We start from the raw sequence: 27,497 nt of genomic DNA, 5'->3' as shown, positions 1-27,497 counted from the left end.
ACCTCCAGAAACCAACACCTGCTGGATATTGTGCATTCAATTAAGCAAGAAGCACAAACATAGCTTGCAATTTTCTGGCTTAATTTCTGCCTTTTTTTTTTTTTTTTTTGATGCTCTTGAATTTCTAGGCTGAAATCTGACATTTTAGCGCGTGATCGCCTTTGATGTGGGATTTCCTAAAAGTGTGAGGTGAAGAAAGCCTTTGAAAGTTTATCTGACACAGTGAATACGTCACATTGTAAGATGTACAGGAACTTAATGAGAGGCAATCATGATTTTTATGCGAACAAACTAACTAAAGGAGAAAGCACTGCAGTAATTCCCTAAAAGACACTCCAACTCCAAATCTGCCTGTAGAGCAGTTCACAGCAGGTCTCTGATCTCTGGTGATAGACAAGACTGTCAAAATATGTTGGGTAGGTGTAGTAAAAAGGAAGAGGAAAGAAGAGGAGGATAGTTCATGAAATAATTAATGTCAATTCCTCTCAACGGTACTGACTGGAGCACTGAACACAAAGTTCACTTTAAATGACTTCCTTTCCCAAGACCATTTTTTTTCTAGCTTTAGCCGATTATGCTCAGTTAAGGAATATACCAAAGCTGACTTGTCTGTCAGATTACTCCCTTTGTTAAAATTATATTCCTCAAGTGATACCACAGTTACTTACATCTTGGCAATTGACATTGTACTTCCTTTAACAAATACGCCATAATTTGTCAGATATAATTTAGCTTATCGACTGCTACGGTATAGGGATTTAGTTTATTCATTCCTAAAAGTCAACAGTAATTTGTTTTGCTGAGGTGTTTTTTTTTTCCAATCTAAACACTAAAAAATCAACCTGCTGACTTGAATATATGTGGGTTAGGTGTAGTAAAAAGGAAGAGGAAAGAAGAGGAGGATAGTTGAATGATACTCACGGTACTGACTTTTAAATGATTATATTTCCTCAGTGATACCAACATACCACAATCTCAAGTGATACCACAGTTGTGAGCCATTGTACATCTTGGCACTAGCTCTCAAAGGATTTTAAAAATACGCCACTAATTTGTACCTGACCTTGTCAGGATATAAACAAGCTTATCGACTTGCTACGGTATAGGGATTTAGTTTATTCACTGTCACAGTATTTGTTTTGCTGGGTGACTTTTCCAATCTAAACACTAAAAAACAACCTGCTGACTGTAAAGAATGAATATAATTAACCCTGTTTATATATTTCCTGAGGGAAGTGACAACTATTTGATAAAACATCCCAGAGCACGTCGACACATACATACAATACCTACAGTACATAATTATTTAAAGAACTTGTTTCTGCTTCAGTATATTTATCAAATTCTTCTTCAGTATATTTATGAAAAAAATAAACAGAATCAAATCTTTAGCACTGTACAACCAGTGCACTAGAAGCATTTTGATTGAAATTAGAATACTATAATTCTAATTTATACTATAAATTTCTACATTTATACTATTACTTCCTTATTCACATATTCTACATTATTTTCTACATACATTTTCACCTTTTTTATTTATACAAACATTTATTTCTACATCCATAAAATATAAATGAAACGAGTTTGTAAAAAATATAGAGGAAATAAAGAAATATGGAAAAAAATAAACACAATAATTCACAAATAGCGAAAGTATAAAGTTCATTGAGCTGGTCTCTGCCCTCCTACCTCATAACTTGCACTATATGTCATAAAGCTTAATGTATATACACACATTCTATATTTATTTTATATACTCAGTCTAGATAAAGCTAAAGTTACAGCCTCTTGAATCAAGCAGGAGTTAAACAGCTTGTTATTAGCACATGTGGAGCTATCATAATACACGTTACATATTCACAACTTCGAGTTTTCTCAGTGGATCTCACCTGTTAGTGTGCGTTTGCGGGTACGTCGACTTCCACAGCCAGAGCATTCAGAGAATTTAGACCAGGAACTGAAGGTGCAGTCATCCCTGCATGGCACCCAGCAGCTCCTGAAGCGTGACGGCATCGGCCCGGCCCACCGGAGACACTCTGACACGGCTGCCATCTCATCATACTCATCCACACAGCTCACTCCTGAGAGGACACACAGTCAAACACATCTTTAATACAATAGCACATTTGTAGTTATTGATATTTACTTTACTTTACACTGTAAGTCATTCACTTCAGTCAACTTCAGTCAACACCAATCCAATCAGCCTCATTTATGGACAGAAAATATGTGACATGACAATTCCTTGGGCATTAATGTGGAAATGTATTCACAGCTGAACTGCACATGGTATGGACACTAAAATACTAACTTTTCACCAACTCTTTCTTCTTCTGCTCTGATTTGAAAATAGTCCTTCTCTGCATCACCGACATTGAGGGAAGATATATGATATGCTTGGCAAATGTGAAGCCAACTGTTACCTTTTCAGCAAACTGCATCCATTCCGCCCACAATGTGATGCTTGAGATTGTGCTGAGGATTTTTCGCTCACTGACTTAAATTTGCCACTCTGCCTTACATGATGACATGTTTTGACAGAGTCTTCAACAGCATGGTTCGCTTCCACTCAGCAGAGGCTTTTCATGGGAGCAAAGTTAACACATAGCTGTAACGATGGCACTTGAAGGAAACCTTTCATAAGACCTAAACAGCAGGTCTTATTATTGGCTGAGCTCACATTGTTTACACTGAATATCAATGAAGAACAACTAAAATAACATTAATTGCTCCAATGACCAAGACATTACACATATTTTAACATAGAAAAAACAGAAATTGATTTCATTGTGGCAATAGCAATACTGCATATGTTAAAAAAAATGCATAATTATAATTAAATTATTTAAATTATAATGTATATAGTATGTACGTAGACTATTTTCATTGCCAAGTAACTGCATTAACATAACTCACATGTCTACACACATTTTACTGTCCATATTTTATCAATAGCATTACTAAGTTGATTTCAAACAAACTTTTGTTTTTGTATCTTAGCTTAATATACTTGACAACGCAAATTCAGCTGAATACAATCATCACTGCATGATATGCATTTTATTTATACACTACTGTTCAAAAGTTTGGGCTTGTAAAAGTCTCCTGTGCTCACCAGGGCTTCATTTATTTGACCAAAAATACAGTTAAAACAGTAATATTGTAAAATATTTTTACACTTTAAGATAACTTTTAAATATATTTTAAAATGTAATTTATTTTTGTGAATTTTTCAGCAGTCATTACTCCAGTCTTCAGTGTCACATGATCCTTCAGAAATCATTCTAATATGCTAATTTGCTGTTTAAAAAGCATCTTCTTCTTATTAATGTTAAAACAACTGTGCTGCTTAATGTTTTAATGTGAAAACTGTGATAGGTTTTCAGGATTCTTTGATGAATAGAAAGTTTAGAAGAACATCATTTATTTGAACTAAATTCTGTAACATCAAAAATGTTTTTACTGTCACTTTTGATCAATATAATGCATCCCTGCTAAATGAAAGTAAAAAAAAAAAGAGATGCTCAGATGCTGTCTGTATTTTTATTCCTCACCAGCGATCTACTGACAAGGTGTCAAATAGTTCTATTACAAATTAACCACATACATCATCCATACAGACTGATGAACACAAATGCATTTAACCATACTGTGAAAACAGTTTTCCTGGAATCTCAATTATACAAGTGTTTTGTACCTTTAACATGCAAACGGAGGATACCAACACTGCTTCCAGAAAGGATTAAAGGAATGTGGTGGACAGATGCAGACAAAGAAACAAATGAAGGTAAACTGTGTCACTAAACTGCCAAATTTTAATTTCTCACCTCTCACAATGGCATGTTGTTAAGATTTCTCATGCTCTTGAGCTCATTAAAAAAGTTTCTCTCTTCTAATTAAAACTTTATATTTCCAAGATAGAAGTCCTGAATGCTAGTCTATAGCTAGATGAGCTAGTGGCAAAAAAGGCGGAGTGTGGCAGCGTTATAGTGATTTTGTTAACCAATACATTTTGGATGTATAGGGAAAAGTCTTGTTTATAAAAATATCATAAAACCTTTTTATAATAATTTTATATTATAATGTAACTATTATGTATGTATGTATGTGTATATATATATATATATATATATATATATATATATATATATATATATATAAAACGATCATTTAATTAAATGAAATAAATACATTAAATAATAAAATAAATTGCAATTATTTAATTATTAAAGCAGAATATATTCAGTTTAGTTCACCCTTTAAAAACTGTGTAATAAGATTAATACTAAATGCATTTAGAAAAAGTACTATGGTGTTACAATGTGGGTGTGGTTCCATGACAATATTATGGTTTCTTGGACATGTGTCATGGTGCTCTTTGAAGTACCATATTTTTCTGTCTGAGACTGAATAACAGTACCTCCTCCATAGTTCTTTTTAAATAAATTAATAAATAAATAAATAAACAAACAAACAAGAAATAACACGAAGCAAATACTACAGATATAGATTTATTTTACCAGTTCGCTTCAAATATATATATATATATATATATATATATATATATATATATATATATATATATATAGGGTTAGGTTATATATGACATTTGCACTTTATTGCACACACAGATGAAATTCTGTTATTTCAGCTACAGTAAGCCTCCAAGCCCAAAGTTTTTTTTGTTTTTGTTTGGTTGTTTGTTTTTTGCCAGTGTTTAGTAGGTGTTCACTCTCCACTGCATGTGCCACATTGGTAATTAATAATGTATTGATTCAGATCTGTATGAAATAAAATTCCAACCCTTGCAGATTTGTGCCTGACATTTTCTGAACACAGAAGAGAGGGATAAATATAAAGTTTTAAACACAGAACAAAGACCCTGTGCATGAAATCACTTTTGAATAACATCCGCATGGATGCCACCTTCCCTAGGGCAATGTGATGCTGTTATCTCAGAAAGTGACCCTCTGATGTCTTTGAAGAGGCATACATGTAAACATGCCTTTAACACATATTATTGATTCCTATTTGAATTGCAAATGTTGCTCTCTGTCCAAACTGTTTGCTCTCTCCACTTCAGAGTAACGTGTGTGGAGATAGTAGGCGTGGGATGTTGTTTTAATAAAACATCAATTTGCTTTCGTGTTTCTACTGTCATAAAAATTACATATTCAGATTATGATTGCAAAGGCATTTTATCTGTATTTTTGCACTGGCCTGCTGTTTGTTAGCACATAAGGGACAATATTCAATATTGATAATACATAGAAATGTTTCTTGAGAACCAAATCAGCATATTAGAATGATTTCTGAATTTTCGTGTGACACTTAAGATTGGAGTAATGAGTACTGACTGCTGAGAATTCAGCTTTGCCATCACGAGAATAAATTATATTTAAAAAAAACACAAATATAGAAAACATTAAATCGTATAATAATATTTACAATATTACTGTTTTTACTGCATTATTGGTGAGCATTAAAGAGACTTCTTTCAAAAACATTTAGAAAATCCCACCAGTCCCAAACATTTGAATGGTAAGCTTTATAACATGAAATACCCATTTGAGTTCAAATTATTATATTATAATAAAGCGACTAGTGGTCTTTAAAATAACACTGAATGATATGATCGACCAATTAAAATCAAAAGAACTGTGTAGCATATTATATCCTAAAATGACATTGTACACAAGACTGAATATTGATTCTGAGCATTCAATGTTAAATATGAGTTTTTATATGATATAATTTGTTTTCCATAATCTTTAGAATTTCATATGCCTGCCAGGATAGACATCAGGGGCCGGATGTATGAAACATTCTTAAGAAGAAATTTCTTCTTAATTGCCATTTTCTTCTTATTTTTTAACTTTAGAAAAAAGTTAAGAATATTTTGTATTCCCAAATATTCTTCTTAAGAATATTCTTATTTTTTTCTTAAGATTGTTCTTAAGACAAAACTTAAGAAGAATTCAAATTCTTGAAAAGAATCTTCTTAAAAATCATCGTTAATAACTTCATAAATTTAGGACAGCACCAGACTTGTCCTAAATCCCAAACAGTAAGAATTATTTAATGAATTTATTGGGTAATTTCAAAATAATTGTTATATTTAAGCATTTCGACAACACTAGCTATATAATAGGCAACATAGTGGGACTATTAATAGGGATGTGCATGAGTTTTCTGAATTGACAGCGATGACTGAATGTAAACAATAACCGGTCATGATTAGCCTATGTGTGACGCTACTTTTTACTGACTTCAAAACTCAGTGGCGATTCTACAATAATGAGTCAGAAAGGGAGTTTTAATTGGACGCTTTAAATTTTAGCCAATAAAGACAACATAATGTTTGGCAGTATTCAGTGCATATGAACATGCCGATATACAGGACGCGTTTGCTGTAGCAGCGCAGACACACATACCGGAAGTGTTCACTCGGATGAGAGCACAAAACACAACAAAAAAATGAATAAAACAGATTGCTGCAGCTTGAGACAGGCTATTTTAAAAGTAACTGTTCAAAACACGCCGCATTAAAAACGTGAAGCTGAGTGCGAAAATAGTGTGTGTTTATTATTAGTACTGGGGTAATCTTCAGGAAGCGCAAAAAGACTATAAAGTGTGAGTTTATTAGTGCGTCATGTAGCCTATTCACTCCAATAAAGATGGTCATTTTCTTCTTAAGAAACAAGTTGAGATGTTCTTAAGAATATATTTGAGAACTTACTAAGAATTTTTCAAGAATTGCACTTAAGGACATTCTTACGAACTTCGTGGAATTTATCTTAAGAAATTTCTTAATTTATTTCTAAAGAAGATTTTCGTGAATCCGGCCCCTGTTTCTACTAGCTTCCTTTTCTTCTTCACATTCGTTCCTGGTTCCCTCTGTGCCCCAGAGATAGAAAGGTTGACAGTAGTGACATTCTGATTGGAGCGCCCAGGCTGCCCATTTTTAGCAAAATTATTTCCCCTTTCTCCTCCATCCCTATACCACTCTCTTTCAATTTATCTCCTCCACCTATTGTTAACATTTTATTCTTATCTCAGCTCATGACAGGGTTCAACTTAATAATGCAGCCACTTACAAAGGTGACAGTGTTTGCATGGCTACTCACAAAAGGACACAGAATATAACTTTTTTTGGCCCTTAAAAAGACTGTCAGACTTGCCAGCTAAGCTCCTCAGTACTCATTAACGGCACCCCCTGAAGACAACTCTTTTCATCAGAGTAACCCTTTCATGTGCTCCAAAAATTAAGGTCTTGATATGTGGGAATCTAAGCCCAATTAAATGACTACTGAAGCTCTTCACAACACCAACAGGCACTGTGAAAGACACTCCCAAATCCACCCCATAATAATGGGAACTGATTAACTGAGACATTTTAATCCATAATGTGAGTCGAAGATTAGTATGTGTGGTATAATCAATATATGTTCCTTTTTAAATACCCCCGACATGATTTATGGGACACCAAAGAGTTGCTCAATTCAAAATGTGCAAAATAAGATCCCCAGCTGGAAAAAACCCTTGCTCAAAAAAAAGTACATGCAGCTTTTTCAAACCAAGAGTGACAAGACAAAGCGTTGAACAGTGGCAGCAAAAATTCTGTCAGCTAAAATTTACCAGAGCAAATCCAAAAATACTCCATCATTGACATGCTATAATGGAAAATACAACCCATCTGATAATACAGATTTCTGCATGTGCAGAAAGTTTTGTAGACTATGACAGGAGTGTTCGTTGTACTGTTGGTTGCTAGTAGGGGCAACCAACTAGCAACCAACTCTACAGTGACTTGGTGACCTCCAGAGTGTTGAGGGCTGTCAGTGTGAGCGTTCCTGCCTATACTGAAATTCAGTCATACATTTTTGATGAGAGTTGGTGATTTGAGGCGATATGAATGACAGTGACCGCTGGCAGTGGGACAAAGGTGAGTAGAGTTTAACTTTATACAAACAAGCAATGACATAATTCCACTAGTGAGCATAGGGATGTAAAGTGTGGATCAAGAACAGCATCTAAAACTTTAGTTATATGAATCACCTTACATACATGCTTACAAATGCATTACGTGCATCCTCTTAGGTTCTTAGAATATTGACTTGCAATTATAGGTTGGTTTGATTGTATTTACTACACTCTTAAAAATAAAGGTGCTTCAAAAGGTTCTTCACAGTGATGCCATTTTTGGTTCCACAAAGAACTATGCAGTCAAACGTTCTTTAAAGAACCATCTCTCTCTTACCTTTTTTTAATATTAAGAACCTTCTTTCACCACAAAGAACCTTTAGTGAAACTTAAAGGTCCTTCAGATGTTAAACTATGTTTATAGAAACATTTAGACAAAAAGGTTCTTCTATGGCATCGTGAAGCACCTTTATTTTTAAGAGTGTAGTTAAATTAAGTTCAGTGCCATCACATTTAACATATGTGATTACTTTGACATTATAACTGATAATATTGTTTGATTTCCAATGCTGTATTCAATACAGATATATACATATATATATATATATATATATATATATATATATATATATATATATATATATATATATATATATATATATATATTCAGATCGAGCTTAATCAGATCAATTAAGGTGTTTATATGAACATTTTTCAATCCGATTGAGCCGTCAATCCGATTGCAAATGGATTATTTGGGTGCATGTAAACGTAGCCAATGACGACTGGAGTAATGGCTGCTGACAATTCAGCTTTGCAATTACAGGAATACATCATAATTTTTAAATATATTAAAATCTGAAACAATTATTTTAAATTGTAAAAATATTTCACAATATGATGTTTTTTACTGCATTTTTGATTAAATAAATCAGCATGGATTACCCCATATTTGCCTGTTACAATTTTTATATAGCTTATTTTTTATATGGTGGTTAGGTTTAAGGTATGTGGGGTTGACGGCTCTAAAAATAATAGTAAACTGTAACTATATATAAAAAAAACTAATATAAGTAATATAAAGGATTAATTACATTTTTAGTTTCTAAAGCTGTTCATATATTATAGATGCTGTCAATACATCATATGCATATGTCTAAATGTACAAAAACATACATGTTAACATTATACGCCAAGAGTAATGAGATCAGACCAGACTACCAATGAGAGAGTGACACTGGTGCTCACATGATCGCCAACGTATGCAGTCACACATATCACCTCACATCTCCAACTCTCACTGAAAACTAATGACTTCTGGTTACTCTGTCGTTGTAAAACTGTCTATGAAAGCACAATACGTGTGAGGTTCGCATTCGTTTTGCAGAGGTGTCTGTCTTTCTGGTTCATTTAGTGTAATTTACTGCATTGCCTTCTAGCTCTGTTATTTATTTTGGAGGATGCTGATAGAGCAAGTGTTTTTTCAAACACAGCAGGACTCTGCTGCTGGCTCATTTGCATCTGTGTGGCAGTGAGCCTCTGCATGCCTGTCTCAAGCCACCACTCCACCTGAGTACACCAAGCATAATCAAATTACACCAGTCGGGGATGCTTGCCTAAAATACAACAATAAATCATCCGGGTACATAAACAACCTGCATAATTTTTAATCACTTGGCTAAGCTTAAACAAGAGCTTGTGGAATAAAAAGCAGGAACGAATCAGTGAACATTAGTAAATTAGCCGAGATTTATTGTTTACTTTAATTTATGCCCTCATGCAGTGAGATCCAAGGGGAGGTCAACAGTATGTCAAGCGTTGGTTTAAATAAACCATGAAATTCAATCTGCACACAGGCAAGTGCTCGATGCAGTCCATCTTCACGTAACCCGTATCCTAACCTTGCTACGGGGGCACTCGTACTACAGCAGCTACTTACTGCTGGTTTTTTGAATCTTCCATTGCAGGATAACATTTACACAGACTTATTATTTCTAATAAATGGCTTCATTCATTTTAATGAATGCACTCAGTATCTGGAATAATACTGACCTTTGACTCGGCACAAAAATGTCAGCTTTCTTCCACTGTACCAATATGATATTCTGATAAAAAGGGGAAGGTCAGTAAAATGTCACACTACATTGTGTCTAAAAGTAATAACTTCTGGATACAATCATTTAGTTTATCTCAAATTCAAGGTTTCTGTGAAAAATACAGAATGTTTGAATATTATTAAGAAAAATCTTTTTATTAAATAATTTTGATAGGCTTCCAATTTTGAATTCTCTCTTTTACATACACTTTTTAATAACTACAATGTGTCATTATCAAATATATATAATGTTTAACATGAATATTCATATTCAAAAATGTATTGTATTTATATTTATTTGAATGTTTGTATTTATATATTTATTATTTTATTATTTTTGTAGTTTTCAACATTTAAAAAAAAAAATCACATTCAGCTGTGTTGACACATAGTTCATCAAAAACTGTATTCAAATGAGTCCAGTTAATATCTGGAATAATATTGACTTTTGCACAAAAATGTCAGAATATGTTGATATTTCTAGACAGAATATGTTTTCACAAAAAAAAAAGGTGTTAAACACATTGAATTAAACATGAAACTTTAAAGCAGAAAGACTGAAATAGTATTTTCTTGTAAAACATATTTAAATAATCTCTCTTTTATTTACAGCTGTGAGAAAAAAAAATACAGTGAAGATTACAGACAAAACAAATATACAGAAACAGCCCTGTAAATCAAAAAGTATGGTAATATGACTTCACACGCTTTTTTTTTTTTTTTTTTTTTCTAAAGCATGTCACCTGTGCCCTTAAGGCAGACTGTTACTTTTTCATTGTCTGTGATGTCTGACATCTTTCACTTCCATTCTGTCATTATCACAGCAGGGGTTGCAGCATGCTGCATTCACACTTCACACATGTGCAGTGCCAATGAACAAACCAGAGCTCAAAGCCATGAACACAGCCATATACAGTACGTCCACAGTGATGCACATATCTCAGACATAGAGCAACAACAGGTGGCTATTTAGTGTACCATGAGAATCCACTCTTTCACATTAAGCAAACTTCTCTTACCTCTCATCTCTAATCCTTTACCACACGATTCACTGGCTCCTGTCATTCCCTGCTGGACAGAATCTGGGACCAAAGTACACGGATGCCATCTGTGTGTCTTCCATCTGAAAAAAGAGATGTAGATTTATAGAGATGGTTTGATGTTACAAAAGAATCCCCTGCATTGCTATCATGAAATACATTTTTAATGCATTCTTATAGTCCAAGACAGGCACTTATAAATGTACTATTGTATATATACTATAAAAATACAAAAAATAATAAAACATGTACACATGTAAGCAGACCTTTCTGGATCACTGCATATCAATAGTCTTATGGTTACAATACTTAAACCATTGGTATCCAGTCTGATGCTGTCACAATCTTTTTTGACACATGGAATTAAGTGCCTTTCTATTCAGGGGCTTGCACAGGAAAATAACATTCACTCCATGTGACCCAGGTCTAGCCTTGAAAAAAATAAAAAAATAAATAAATAAATGTGACTGTTGAATAAATCCTATAAACCAGTGGTAATGAAGTACTGCATTAAATGAATGACTTTGTTTCAGCATACTAAACAGTTTCTTGTCAATACTTTTAATTACAAGGGATTTCAATGGCAGATACCAATGACGACGTCTAAAGATCAGAGCTGTCAATGGTTAATATGAACTAATACATTCACTGATTCACTGCAAATACATGTTTAAAAGGGCAAATATTCAATTCAGGTTCTAAATGAATTTGAGGGTATTTAATATTAGATCATTGAAGCTGCATAAAGATTTTATTGAAGAAAATGCTGTTTAAAATTATTGTAATTTATACTACAGGGCTGTTGAATGCTTGAATCTGATTGGTTTATGAACATTCTAAGGTCTGCAATTATTATCAGGAAATGCACAGCTGAAGTAGATGTCCGTATCACTTCGCCAAACAGTTTCCGTTATTTCAAGAGTCCATACAGCTTACAACAGCAAAAGAACCAAAACCCACAATGACACTGACCAAGCAAATAGATATAGTAAACAACATGATAAAAATGCCAAATTATTTCCATGTTTTTGCCACAAAATATGTTTTATTATGTATGGTAAGTTTTAGTGTGAAATGGGAAATATTGCCTTGTCAACTAGCTAAAATAAAACAGTTTAAGTATTTTTTTTTTTCGAGTTTTGTTAACTTTAATAACCCTTTTGTAAAAAAACAAAACAAAACTAACTGACTTAATACGTATCTACTCAATACTTATCTTTCAATAAATACATATGAAGATATATTTGCTCTTTAAGCCCTTTTAACAATTATTTACAATTTTTAAAACTATTTAAAAGTTTAACTATTGCTTTCAGAAAAATGTATGAAAATCTTGTGAGATTAATGCTTTAATAAATTAAGAACACCTGGGCTATGAAAATTAAAGAGAATAATTTATTATTATTATTATTATTATTATTATTATTATTATTATTATTTTTATAAATAATAATGATACAGAATAATCTATTTTCTGGCCTGGAATGTTTTATTCCTGATTAAAATGCAAAATACTGTAGGTCTAAGTGTAAACAAATTTTGAATAAAGATATGGCATATTTAAATATTTATTGTAATTGATAAACACCAAAGTGAATAAAAAAATCTGAATGGCTGTTTGAAAACATGTAAATACTGCTGACTTCCTTTGACCTCCGTGACAAACAAGCAAGTGTCAGAAGTTGCCATCATTTACCCTTATCTTACTCACTTTTGTTCTCTTTTTCCACTTCTCTGCAGTCTGCACCAGTTTTATAGTGCCGCCTCTTCATTTTCAAACATTAACACAGGCGACTGAAACTTTATCAAAGTTTTACTTTCTGAACTGTCTGAACCCTGACATGGGGGCCCCTGGCCGGCTCTGCCAGGAAATAACAACGTTTTTTAAGCAGATTAACTCACAGTTTCAATATTGTTAGAGACGTTTCTGCCAAACACTGTTGAAAGACACACAAACTCAGGTAATTCACACACGCCTAATCAATCAAATCAATCAATCAATCAATATATTTGTATGTATTTTTATGTAAGTATAGTACAGTATAATTGTTGAATTAGAACTGGATTAGTGTGAATGATTTGCTAGGTCTAAAATGATGTTTTGGAATTAGCAATGAAGGGTGGGTGAGATGCGTGAGAAATTAATCCTACACACAAGAGTTTTAAGGACAAAAACCTGACAAATGTCTTGAAATACATTATCTGATCAATGTCATGAGGTGTGGTAACCTTAGGATAAGCAGAGTAATTGACTCTGGTCCAATGAATTACAAGTTCATTGTATTAGGAATTAATGCACACCTCGGGTGTGCATTATTGTCTAATAATTCAACGGCCCATTGTCAATTATTCTTTACATAACATGACATTACTGGATTACTGGATATGATGGAGTGGAGTATGAGAATTCTCTAATACGCTAACATTCAAAAGTTTGTGGTTGGTACATTTTTTAAAATGTTTTAATGTAATTTGTAATTCATTACTGTGATGAAAAACTGATGTAAAATTGCTTATTTGGTGCTCAATAAACCCTTCTTATTATTATCAATGTTGAAAAAAGTTAGTTTTTTCTCAGGATTCTCTGATGAATAAAAAGTTTAAAAGAACACTATTTATTTCAAATATAAATATTTTGCAATAAGTCTTTACGGTTTTTTTTTTTTTTTTTTTTTACCAATTCAGCGCATCCTTGATATATAAGTATTTATTTATTTATTTTTCAAAGCCAAAAAAAAAATGTACTGACCACAAACTTTTTAATGTTAGTATATGTCAGCTGCACATCATTGTTATTCAGCAACGCCCTGTGACTTTTCAGGCATTGAGAAGCATGGATTGAGGTTTATTTGCATAGTGTAAAAGCATGAAATCGTCACACAGAGTGCCAGAGCTACAGGTTATTCCTTCTGTATACAATTCTGTATGTCTGTATACAAGTTTTCCATTTATTTTTATTTTTTTTAATGGGACAAAATGACAGAAACAAAATGCTATCTGTTATAACTAATATTGTGTTTAAAAAAACAAAAAAAAACAACCTTCTTCTATTTGTGAATAAACTTGGCAGAATAACAATTTAAAAAGTTATTACAACTGCAAAATCGCATTCACCTATATTCATGAGGCGGAGAAACATGCAAATAGCTTGCCATTTACTTGTGCAGTAAATTACAGCTACAGCGTGTGACTTCTGTTATTTGAGGATGGTATTGTAAGCTTACAAAACAGCATAATATATTCATTCACGCATTTCATTGCATGGGATTCTGAACTGTGCGCATTTGTAAAAGGTTTTGGTACTATCAATTCCACAAAACCAAAACAGGCTGGACTGCAAACATTGTATCTGATAAATTGGTAAACCACTAGTGCAACTGCAGTTTATTCACCTGTAAATAGGACAAACCAGAAGAGCCTCACATTCTCTCTCCTCATATAAAGTATCTGGACACTCTTGACCCCCATTGGCCGCCCTCTGGATGATGATCCTGTATCGTGACTGTGCGGGCACGCTGCTGTTCACTGCACAGTACACACACAAAGAAAACATTACTTTCACCCATCTTTCACTTTATTAGTATTCTGACAGCGATTATCACAGCAGGAAAAATTCTAAGAGCTCTTTAGATAAGAGGTAATGATATGATTCTCTGGTGGAGTTCACTTCCTGTTCCCTGTATGGATCCTAAGCTGATGTAACGACTTCATTTAACAGACGTTGTAAGGCTCATTACACATAGCTAATTACTAAAAGACTGATAATAGCACAATTAAGAAGGCAATCTCATTAACAGAAGACCCAACAGGGTAAAGCACACTATTTACAGAGGGGATATCAGTTATTTAAAACATTTCTTCAAATGTTACCATTTGATTCAATCATAATAAATGGCTGATTACTCCTCGTTTCTTTAGTAGAAGTAATTGTCAATTAATTGTCTCATTAAAGAGTAATAAAACTGTTCTGTTGGTAAGAAAAGCCCCTCTGAGAATGATCTGCATGTATGTGGTCTGGCTTTCAACATGTTTACAGCAGAGGTGTAAGACATCACATCCAGGCAGTCTCGAGTGTGTGAAAGTGTAAATCCTTGTTTATTTATCAACACACTGTCTTTGGATATATTATGCTTTATCTCCTAGGAAAAGCAATAAATTATTACATAAGAGATAGTTGGTATGAGTCAAAACATTAGGAAATGTGGTTCAAATGTAATGTGGAATATTACTGGTTCAATATACACAACATTTATCAACAGCATTTGTGGGATTTTTTTAAATCAAAAATCATGTTTATAGAAAGGCACTTACAGTAAATTTAAATGGGGCAACACAATAAACTCTGGTTTAAGTTATGTTGTCTGCAGCCATAGTTGTAACTCCTCTGAGTGGCTATTTTGAGCAAACAAGCCTGCCAATCTTTTTTTCTGTGGATCACAAAATTAGTTCTTTGAAGAAAGTTAACACAGGCCTTTCTATCCTACAGTTTATAATGTCCTTTCCAGAGCTTAGGTCACCAAAATGTTCAGCTAATAATAACTTATATTTCAGTCTTTTTGAAAAGTTATTGCATGGCTTTAGAAGACAGGGGACATTGTGCACTTATGGACCACCTCTACTATACATTTTGGTCCTTTATGGAGCTAGATATACTGTACATTACCGTGCAAAAGTTTATGTAAGTAAGAATTTTTTAGATTAATTAACACTTCTTCAGAAAAGATGCATTAGTGACAGTGAAGACACTTATAATGTTACAAAAGATCGCTATTTCCATTAAGTGCTTAAATTCTTTTCAACTTTCTATTCACCAAAGAATTCTGAAAATATATTATTAAGCACAACTGTGTTCAACATTGATAATAATAAGAAATGTTTCTTGAGCAGCATATTAGATGATTTTCTGAAAGCTTATGTGACACTGAAGACTGGAGTAATGAGTTCTGTAATTCACAGAAATAAATTACATTTTAAAATATATTCAAACAGAAAGTGTCATTGTAATTTTAAACTGTAGCATTATTTCTGTTATAACTGTTTTTAATGTATTAAAGTAATATTCTGTTATCATTTACTCCTCCTCAAGTTGCGCTCTGAATGTCTTCTCATACAGGTTTGGAACAACTTGAGGTTGAGTTAATGAAGGCAGATTTATTTATTTATTTATTTATTTGAGATTTTTTTTTGTTGTTGTTGTTGACTATCCCTTAAAAGAGACAAAAAAGATTTATTTATTTATTTATTTATTTTTTGGTGACTTTATTTTTGTGTGGTAAGAGAAGAGTAAAAAAAAAAAAAAAAAATACTACTTATGTGTTCCACAAGAAAAATAACAGCACTGTTTTTGGAAGGAAATGAGGGTGAGTGAGTAAATAAACACTTTTTATTTTCAGGTGAGCTATCCTTGTAAGTGAGGTACCACTGAAATGTCACAGCTAAAGGTTGTGTGAAGAGATTGTATCAATACCTGGCAGGCATGTGGTAGGGCAGGCTGTCCATTCACTGAAAAGGGTCACAATGCAATCTTTCTTACAGGGCAGTGAACAGGGCTGAATGGTGTCTGGTCTGGCAGATTCTGGACACCTATGACACACATATGGAGAACAGAGAGAAAGAACATTTTTTCACGATCAGTGATAAGCTGTCCTGATTCAAATCGCAGTCACTCTGTCCTTGACCTTCTAGCACGGGTGCAGATATCATCTGTGCTGACTGATTTGATTTACTGTACCCCACAAACCCAGACATTATCATGTACTGATACAACACAGTTACAATGACACTATCTGTGTAGCAGATCACGACCGCATTGTAGGGGAAGCTGATGTAATATTTATTACGTCCAGGCATGGATTAACGCACAGGCTTGCCTAGGCTGCAGCCTATAGGGGCCTCACGTGTGCAGGGGCCTCGGATTGGCCAGACTGTTTTTTTTTTATTATTATTATTTTAAATTTACTTCAGTCTTTACAAAAAAGACCCTCATTGGTCCATAAGAATTAGCTGCAGAGCATCTGACAAAATCATTGTCTTGTATTGTAGAATGCATGTCCAGCACCACTGAGTGTTCGTGCGATCGTTGTCCATAGCTCTGTATCATGCTTGAAAAATTTGGTCTCTATTTGCACTTTGAATATTAAGAGAGTAGCCTATTTGATTATGGCTGCACTTATTGTTTGAACTTAATACAGCTAAGAAAGAACTGTGTTGTTTATTTTTGGTTATTTATACTGTTTTATTTCTATGTTCAATTTGTGAAAAGGAGTTCAGTTAGGAGTTCAGAAGGAGGTCTAGAAGCTTATAATTCACGTACAGTTTTAAGGTCTGAAGAGACTCGCATGAAATCACAAATAGTTGTACATTCAATTTGTGAATAGTATTTATGTTATTATTTAATTTTTTGTCAGAGAGTGTAAATTGTTTTTGTTTTTTTATGAGATGATTAGTTAAAACAATTCAAAATGCACCTGCAGACTATTTTTACAGTCATGTAGCCTATTTTGTCATTGAGATTTTTTTTTAAAATGTGTAAAAATCTCGTCTTGTCTCGTCTCTTGAGTTAAGTGTCAGCATTAATGATAATCAAACAACAAAAGACGAGGAGAAAATCACTCACTGCTCTTGACAGAATGGCATTTGTAGCTTTTATAAGAATGTCTATAGCCCTACCATCACATTCACATCTATGCAACCAATAAATAAATTACTACTAGAGCACAAAATTGTTTACAAGAGCACATATTTCTTCATTGATCTATTTACTTGATTCTGCTCTCAAAATTCACCAGATTTATGCATTTAAATTTAAAATGAACAACATTTTCTTATGGGGGGCATACCCCTGGATCCCCCTAGACTAACCAATGTGCACAAACAAAATCCTGTGGGGGCACTGGGAATGTAAAGGAAACACTGTAGGATTGGCTGTCTCAGTGTGAGTGTGCATGTCAGTTCATCTTACTATTTTGTGTGTAATAGCACTAAATACATTTCTCTAGTGAAGCATAATGATTAAGGGGGGCCTCACACAAAGAGCAGCCCCTGACCACCTTAATCCGCCCCTGATTGCATCTTACCAGCAGAGGCTGCAGCTGATTGTATCTGAGTGAGTATAAGGTAAAGGTGAGTTATTTTGGTATGACTGACAGGGAGCAAGAGGTAATGCGAGCCTTTATATTTCTTAAAAGAGAGAGATAAGAGAGAACACCCACACAGAGCTCTCTAGACTGTACTCTCTCATCTAATGGAAAGTGTGTTTATTATTTGGATCTCTATGATACTTGATTCTGATTGGTCGATTAGTGCTCTAAGGTCAAATTTTTGTGAAATGACTGTGTATTTGTCATGCTGTTTTTGTCATACAGTTTTGTGAATAAATTGTTGTGAAAAATTAATTTTTTCCCAAAATATGTGGATCATGCAGTACCATTCAAAGGTTTGGAGTTAGTAAGATATTTATTTATTTATTTTTTATAGTAAAAACAGCAATATTGTGAAATATTTTTACAATTTAAAATAAATGAAATGTATTAAAATATTCTATTTTATTCATTTTAATATGTAATTTATTCCTTTGATGCAAAGCTGAATTTTCAGCATCATTACTCTAGTCATCAGTGTCACATGATCCTTCAGAAATCATTTTAATATACTGATTTTCTTTTCAAGAAACATTTCTTACTTGCTGCTTAATATTTTTTGGGGGAAACGTGACAGATTCAGGTTTCTTTCAATATAAAGTTCAAAATAACAGCATTTAATAGAAATAGAAATCTTTTGTGACATTATTAATGTCTTAGACTGCAACTACCATTTACCAGTTGCAACTACCGACATTATTCCCATAAAGAGAAATAATCACTAAACCCTATTGCCATTTGTTTGTGCTACGATTTGTGGTTAAAACGCCCGTTTGTGCTGAACACTGTATCTATTTCCTCCAGCAAAAACGAACGTTTGTGCTGGTTTTTGGTGTGTTTGAGATATTAAACATTCTTTTTTTTTGACCTATTCTGTGCAGTGTCACTCTCCACCCTAAGTTGCCCAAATCGTTCCAAACCAGCGCAGTTTGTTATGTGCTTATTTTATTAATAACTATAATTTATGAATTTATTTATTTGCAGTTAAAATAATTTATTTTTTTATAATTAATACAAAAATTATTAATGACCATGACATAACTGAAAAAAAAAAATGAAAAGTTTATAGTTTTTATTTGTCAAACAAAAATGATCAACAGAAGTTTTTTCCAATTGTCTTCTGTGGAAAAAAAAATATATATATGCCGTTGTACACCCCCCAACTGAATGTGTGCAAATATATATAGGCTATAAATTTACTTTCCATGGGATATACTTACTTTTTCAGTAAATGGGAATTTAATTGGAGTTAAATGCAAAGCACACATTCCAAGTATGGGTCACCATACTTGGCCACATGTCACTTCACACTTACTCAGTAATGCTTTTTTTAAATTTTTTGAGATGTTTTTTGAAGTATGGGTTAAACACAAACAACAACAAGGACAACAGACAACAAAAAAGCTATTTGATAAAACAACAACAACAACAACCAATTAACAATCAAAACTGACTGGCTAACGCTATTTATTTCCCTTGTCAGTGCTCTTTTATTATTTCATGTTAATTGTGGGCTAATTTTAATTTTTGTAATATTTTAAATTTGACCAAGACATCCTTTTAACTTATTACTTATCTTATTCCAGTAAAGTCGCTTACCCAATGTTAAATGGTGTTGTACAGCTGCAGCTCATGTGATGAATGTTGAGGGGAGGGGCATGCACAAAATCAGCACCTTAATAAAGAGGTTGACTGGCACAAAGTATTTTATGTATTTTGAAAATACAAAAAATACTAACCTTAAATGTATTTAAATACAAATAACATTTGATTTTTTTCCCAAAGGCTTTAAAATACAAAATGCAAAATAGTATTTTGTATTTCAAATAGGTATTTTAAATACATATATCTGAAATACTACCCATCTCCGACGACTGCCCTGTATAAATACCTGTATCATATCTCTCCTAGCACTTAGTGGTATCAGTTTCTTCGAACATATTAAAAGAAATGTAACTTAAATCAATATTTCATGCACACTGATTTATTTGGTAAACAGCCAAGTCGTAGGAGGGATAATAAAATTCTCCATGGTGAATATATAAGGGATAATGTACAGCCAGGTGGTAATTTTCACAAAACAAACCCCTTCAGGGTGAAACAAGAGCCATTATTGTGCAATAATGACTGGATGTCTGTACATGATCCCTTACATATGCACTAGGCCAGACATCCTGCTGAGGAGTTTGTCTCATGTGTGTTCTTGTGAGTGTGAGTATGTGCATGCTTTTGTTTGAGAGCATGATGCCCTTTGTAGAAGGTCCATCCCTATGAGCTGGATTCTGGACATTTCATTTCCAGGCTTGGTTCAATTCCCAGCATGCAGCAGCTCTAAAGTGAGGCAGCAGGGCTCAGCAGGGCTCTACCAACTACAGGCTTTGGAGACCAGCAAACAGGACACATCAAAGCAGAAGACAAGAAAGAACAGAGGCATGAATCATCTGCTTCTCTCTCACTTTTGTGCTCTGTAGAGCAGAATGTCATTACAGACAATCACCCAAAGGCAATGATGCTACAGAGCTTTAGGAAAGGAACATAAGAGTGGGTGGAGGATAAATGCAAGAAATCAGCAGAAAGAAAGACAGAGCAGAGGAGACATCACAGATGACAACAGGTTGACCCTGTCTTTTCCTCTATATGGAAACCAAGCATGAATAAAGCATGTTTTTTTTTCAGCATAAAATGTATCATTGGATGAGGCATGTTTGTAGCCATTAAAAAAGCAAGCATTACGTCTCATGACAAAAGCAATATGATAAAACACACTAGTTAAATTCATAATTAAAGATAATTTCCCTTAAAAGTGTGATTGTGAGTTATGCTTTCAACATTTTATTGTATTTTTTTTTTTTAATTCTATTTCATCAGAACACAACAACTCAACCAATAGCATAAGTTTGGTGAGAAATGACACATTTCTGTTTAATAATAGTAATATTAATATACTAATATTAAAACTGTTCTGATTGATATGGTTCATTATCTGTTGTAAAAAACAACAACAACAACAAACAATAAACTATTCTGATTCAAATAGTTCATTATCCTATCTGTAGGCAAATTACTTAATTGAAGAATTATTATAAAAAAAATAAAAAAAAATTGAACACGGTTTTATCATCTTGCTGTTGCCATAGTTTTAGAAAATCAATAATTCACACAAGGCCGTGGATTAAAGTGATTCCATTTATTAAAAGGAAATGATGTGGCAGCAGAGAGAGTGTGGAGAGCAGCAGCGGAGAGAGAAGACAGGAAATGATGTGAAATGAGGGGGGAATAGCATCTGAAAAATCAAGCTTAAACTTGAATCACCCCACATTTCATTGGTCCAAAATAAATAAATAAATAAAAATAATCCTATTCTATATAAATGTAATTTAAATATTAAATATCCTCTGATTGGCTGAGATCATGCTGCGCTTTCACATTTCATTTGACAGATAAATAATTGTGTCGTATTGCACCTATATAGAACCTGGTTTGTTTTCCTCTTCAAGCAAGCAGCATATCAGGAAAAGAGTATTAATAAAGAAGTGGTCTAGCAGCAGTAAGATAAACAAACATCTCCCTGTTGGGTCATTTCATAAATCAGGGTGTTTAAATAGCTCAGCCCTGCTGTTTTAAATAAAGTGGAGATCTGAACACACTCCACCTAGGTATGAAACATCAGCTGCTTCCACATGATGACAGAACACGCGCTATATAACTGATGTTCTGTTCTTGCCTTCAGCACATGCGGCAGGGCACAAGGGATATGATATGTGTGACACAAACACATAAACTTACTCACATCATCAAACACATACATGATATATATAGCACATCCATCTCTGATTTACACTTCAGTACATCTGAGAGTGAGAGCAGGTGTATCAGATAACTATAAACCTCTCTGATTTACACTTCAGTACATCTGAGAGTGAGAGCAGGTGTATCAGGTTTATATTGAAGAGAAAAAAAAAAAAAAAATTTTTTTATTAATTAGTATATTTGTCTTGTTTTTCAGAAAGGAAGATTTGTTTTTATCTTAATAGTCTTGTTCTTGGATGCATGTTTCAGAGAAAATAAAAAAAAAAAAATAAAAGGATATCTTAATAGTTCTTGGATGATCTATGTACTGTAGACATCATAGGTGCGCTGCCAAAAGTAGATCTTAATTATGCTGCTATCTAATTTTGTGAAAATGCTATTTTTTATTTAATTTTTTTTTCAAGACAGTCCCCCTTTTAGAATTGAGGTCAAGCCAAAACCTATTACCAGGCCAATGATATACGCCAGCCCATAAACTCACTTTTATGTTGCTGTCATTAATATAAAAGAAAGAAATGGATAAACAGCTGCATTATTTATGAGTCCTTTTTCCTGATGCGCAACACAATATCTTCTCCATGCAATGCAATAGAACATTTTATCTTACCCAAAGTGCCATTACAAAACTCCCACAGGAAGCATTTATCAAGGAAAGACCTGGGGCAACACGCACCTCCACTCCTCTCGTACAGAAAAATCAGTCGAGCCTGCATTCAGAGTCACTCACATCATAAGACTGAGAATACTGACAGACTCAATGTACAAGGTATGGTTCCAGCACAAGTAAACCAGCAATCTTCTCCTGAGAAAAGGTCAGGGAAATGCGAAACTCTGGAGAACCGCTTTCAGTTTTTACTGTATATTTCATTCATGCTGTGTAAAAGTAGCACAAGCTGCAGCAAGCCCCACCAATATTTTTGAATCTTAGCTTCTGCTGCTCGACCGAAGGTGCTTGAATGGAAAACTATCAAAGTGGGATTTCAAGATTGCGTAATTGTGTAAGAATACGTGAAACACTAATTCCTAGTTTTGCTGTTCAAAGATGCATCCCAGAAAAGCAGTATCTAATAATATCTGCCTTAATTTAGTGCTATGATCAAACAAAATGTACATATATTCACAAAAGCTAGCAGAGGGAAATATTTCCATGTGAGAAGTACATTATTGACCAAATCTGTGTGTGTGATGTTATGCCTCTTGCATTTGAAAATATATATATCTGGGAGACAAAATGCTGACAATGTTTTAAAGATAAAGCTGTAAAAATGGATGATCCCATAAAGGAAATAGGCTGGTTTCAGGAACACTGCAAAACTTTTATGCCAGCACATATTTTATCAGGAAACTGAATGTACAGTATTTGACAAGGTGCTTGTTAAGCTGTTGTCATGTTTTTATATTGACCAAAAACAGCATAAGCATTAAAGGCATTGCCACATTTTGCTCATTCATACATACACCGTGTCCAAAACCATCTGCTTATTTGATCATTCATACATAGTGAGTGCTACAGTACATGCATGTAAATGAGATAAAGTGCAATAGTGCCTACATCTGCGACTAAATTATATATGATGTTAGTCACACCGCATCCCAAATGATGTAAAAAGAAATTATGTTCGATATGATCTTACTGTACTGAATTAAATGCATTTCCAAAATCTGATTTAAATCTGATTTAAAATCACAAAAGGATAGGTTTTTAATAAGTTTTTTTTTTTTTTTTGCTGTTCAGACTACAAATGACTAAAGAGATTTAATTTGGATTTGCTACAGTTAGTGGTTCATGTTATTTCAAATTAAAAGCAGTGATCACCCAAGAATAGTAAAATACAAAATTACAACTGCTATGAGCAGTGGTGGACAATATATGTGCTTTAATAATCTAACCTCCACAAAATCCCACTGCAAACACTTTCAATGTTGTGTGGAAATCCACAAATCCACAGATTATAAATTTAATACATAAAAATAAGTCACCTTTTGGGAATAACTGGCCCGATGCCCATTTTCATGCAGACCACTTTACGAATCTGCACACCGACTGCACAGGTGGCCGTTCCGTTCCAGTAGCCAGTGCCATTTAGATTCATGGAGGAGTCCTCAATGCATGGTCCCCATGGCGACGCTTCCCAGTAGAATGTGATGCATGGATGATCATTACAAGTTCTCCACTCCTCTAGAGCAGTAGCAGCTGGACATGCCTTAGCTGGGAATGGGAAAGATCATTAACTGCATTACAAATCGAAAAGCCTCTCTTAAGTTTTCTTTAATGCTCCATAAAATGTTAATGAGCTACATGAGCACAAGAGGCATGAAACGGAAATCTACTGGGACATGTGAAGGCATGAAGATATACGAAAGGAGACATAGGCTGAGCTTTGTTATGTTGTAAAAGAAAAGCTTAAGAAGAATTTAAAAACTGTTCATGATGTAATTTCTAAACCACTAGCAGCATTAAATGAAATTAAACAGCAACAACAACAATAACAATAATAATAATAATAATATCTTATATCTTTGGTCAGTCAAACAAGCCACTGGTTGAGTTAATGTTGCTCTCTGGTTGTTCAATACAATGCTAAAAGAGCCAATCTCACAGTGTTGTTATCATTGACGAAAATTGTAATTCTTAATTGAAATAAAAAAAAAAAATAAAAAAAAATTAAATAAAAAATTTAATTTTAGATGAAAAAATATATAATTTGAAAAGATAATTTGAAATGTTGAAGCTGAAATAACTGAAAAAGTTTAAGTACTAACACTGAAGTAAAACTAAAACAGAAATAAAAATAAATTAAAAGTATTTAAAATGACAAATTTAAATTATTTATTTTAAAAACCACATAAAATAACAAATTTAAACTCAAATTAAAATGAAAAAGCTAATTCAAAATTATATTTAAAAAATCTTTAATGTTATATAAATAAAACTAAAATAACACTGGTGTTTGCAGCTTTTGGGGGAAAAATTAATCACCCTCGATGGTGTATATAAAGAATGAATGTAGTATTTTAACAGTCAAAATATATGCTAATATTTTAGCAAAATATTGCTATTGTTTAACTTCCCCAACACAGCAACAACAGCTCAAACAATAGCTTGAGTTTACCTCTTTGTCCAAACAATAAAGAACTGTCTGAGAAAATTCTGTCATCATTTACTCACCCTCAAGTTGTTACAAACCTGTATGACTTTCTTTTGTGGAGCATAAAAGTTGATATTATTAAAGATTTTATTATTTTTTGGTCGTCTACACAATGCAAGTCAATTATCACCAAAACAATTTGGTTTTGTGTGTTCTGCAGAAGAAAATTCATACGAGTTTGGAAAGTGCATGATGACAACATTTCTACACCTTTATATAATTTATATAAGGCATAGTGTAGGATCTGCCATCAACCATTAAATCAAAATAAATATCAGCTCATCTCTATCAGTCAGAGATTTAATGTCGAAATCAAAACTTCCTCGTACTTGAAATAAGCTCAACATACTACACCTGAATCAGAAAACTGAATATGTATTCCACATGTGATGCAGGAACACCTGTGACAAGTTCTCTGGGATCAGCCTCCAAAATTACTTCTGCACTTTTCATAATTAAAAGTAATTCCTACACCATCTGCCCTTGAAGCTAATGACATTGTATTGACATTCAGCCTTTCTCCATAACACAGGGACTCATTATGAGTATAACACCGACTGAATATTAATAAGCGCTTGTGACACACGGTAGATGTGTAGAGGCTGGGGCTTTATTTCCATTTTCCAGATGCATGGAGAGAAGTGAATGTAAGTGCACGCACAATGCTGTTACTCGCCTGTGTGTGTGTGGCAGCAAAGTGAGCAAAAGCACTCTCCAGACTAACACCATGTCTACACTGGATGCGAGACAAAATAATATTGAACTCATTATAATCAGTGATTCTGTCTATACTGGATACGACGCGGCATGGCGCAACACGACAAATCCATGACAGTAAACTGCTGCCATGTTCAATTTATGACGTGCTGACACAAATTTCAAATGATTTTCAATGGTCGCTTTTTCGCGTCCAGTGCAGACAAACTTTTGCTGTTGCGGTGCGAAATGACAACTGTTGCATCCAGCGTAGACACGGTGTAAGGTATATTTCCTCTTCTGAAACAAATTACAGAATGCAAAATTGCTCCTCCACTCACAGAAACAAACTGATTAATGGAGTCCCCCTCAGATTAAAATACTTCCCTTGTCAAATCAATATCACAGCATTAAATTATCTGCTCGTTTTTTTCTTATGTTATAAACATCTTAATTGTAATACATAGGAAGGGGCAGAGAGACTGGAACATGGTGGGAATGAAAGAGGTAAGGAAGTGACACATGCAGGCCAGACTGCAAGCGGTATCAGCACCATGTCACACGCTTTAATTAAAAATGAATTGGTCGGACATTTGTAAAAACATTATAATCCAATTTCTGTGGAAGATGAAAGTCAACTGACCTTCTCCCGGCAAGCCTAATATGGTCCGTGTTCGGCTTTGTCTGCCCTCTGAGTTTTTACTGGAGCAGCTGTGGGAGCAGGAGGACCAATCAGACCACGAGCTGAGCACACAGTCACCTGAACACGCCATCACACAGGACACCTCTTTAGGGGGCGGCTCATCTTCACAGAGCTCCTCAGGAACAAGCTGCCCTGTTCAGTGGAGCATGACAGGAGTTGTAATATCACCATCTTTACTCGAGGTTCATAGATAGAAAAGGTTATTGTTATTGCTTCAAAGCAAGTACATTTCTTTACTGAAAAAAAAAAGAAAAGAATTATACTGCCCATTATCAACATTCAATAATACAATATACAGTATATTATAATATACAACATGTGTATAGACTTTACATTTTAAAATCTATATAAATACAAACCAGTTATTATAAATTGTAATAATGTTTAACAATGTATTTTTATCAAATAAATACAGCATTAGTAATCATAAAAACATTTTTATTTTTAAAGAAAATATTTATTGATTATTGCATTTTTTGTAATTTTTGTGTGGTTGTGATGAATAAGTGTTATGTATTATATAAAAAACATAGAGCTGAATGCACACAACCACACACACACTTTCTGTGGCCTGAATGCTCTCTAGATATCGCCATTGGCCTTGAAAAACTATTCTAAAACTATAACTAAAATATTATTCAACCACAAACTCATAGTACCTTTACAAGACAGAAATTCAATGTGCTTTTGCATTGAGGTGGAATAAGCCATTCAATGAAACAGCCACATCATTCAGCATTACAAGAGTAAATCATGATTATTGTGAGGCCCCCATTATAAATGTGCTCATATTCAGTGCTTTCATCTTTTCAATGCAACTTAGATGAAGACATAGTGTTTTTTATCTCCAAATAAGAGATCAACAATTGTGATTCATCAGCCTTTATATGTTCAATCACTGAAATGGGAAACAAGAAAATAGAGATTTCATTATGATGA

At 33.6% G+C, this 27,497-nt stretch overlaps 1 protein-coding gene across 3 annotated transcripts in view; it reads right to left on the bottom strand.

Moving 5' to 3' along the window:
* Nucleotides 1–27,497, bottom strand: part of LOC109075079 (thrombospondin type-1 domain-containing protein 7B-like) — a 178,654-nt gene that overhangs the window by 38,625 nt on the left and 112,532 nt on the right. For all 3 annotated transcript variants that reach the window (XM_042763480.1, XM_042763479.1, XM_042763481.1), the window contains 6 exons: nucleotides 26,499–26,690; nucleotides 23,991–24,219; nucleotides 16,529–16,644; nucleotides 14,454–14,586; nucleotides 11,041–11,144; nucleotides 1,893–2,084 (listed from right to left, as the gene is read on the bottom strand). In XM_042763480.1, the coding sequence (XP_042619414.1) occupies nucleotides 1,893–2,084; nucleotides 11,041–11,144; nucleotides 14,454–14,586; nucleotides 16,529–16,644; nucleotides 23,991–24,219; nucleotides 26,499–26,690 (966 nt within the window). The remainder of the gene's footprint in view (nucleotides 1–1,892; nucleotides 2,085–11,040; nucleotides 11,145–14,453; nucleotides 14,587–16,528; nucleotides 16,645–23,990; nucleotides 24,220–26,498; nucleotides 26,691–27,497) is intronic.

The sequence above is a fragment of the Cyprinus carpio genome, chromosome A9 (assembly GCF_018340385.1).
Source record: "Cyprinus carpio isolate SPL01 chromosome A9, ASM1834038v1, whole genome shotgun sequence".
NCBI classification, from domain to species: Eukaryota; Metazoa; Chordata; class Actinopteri; order Cypriniformes; family Cyprinidae; genus Cyprinus; species Cyprinus carpio.
Note: the sequence above shows the minus strand (reverse complement) of the source record. Positions and strands in the feature narration are given on the sequence as shown.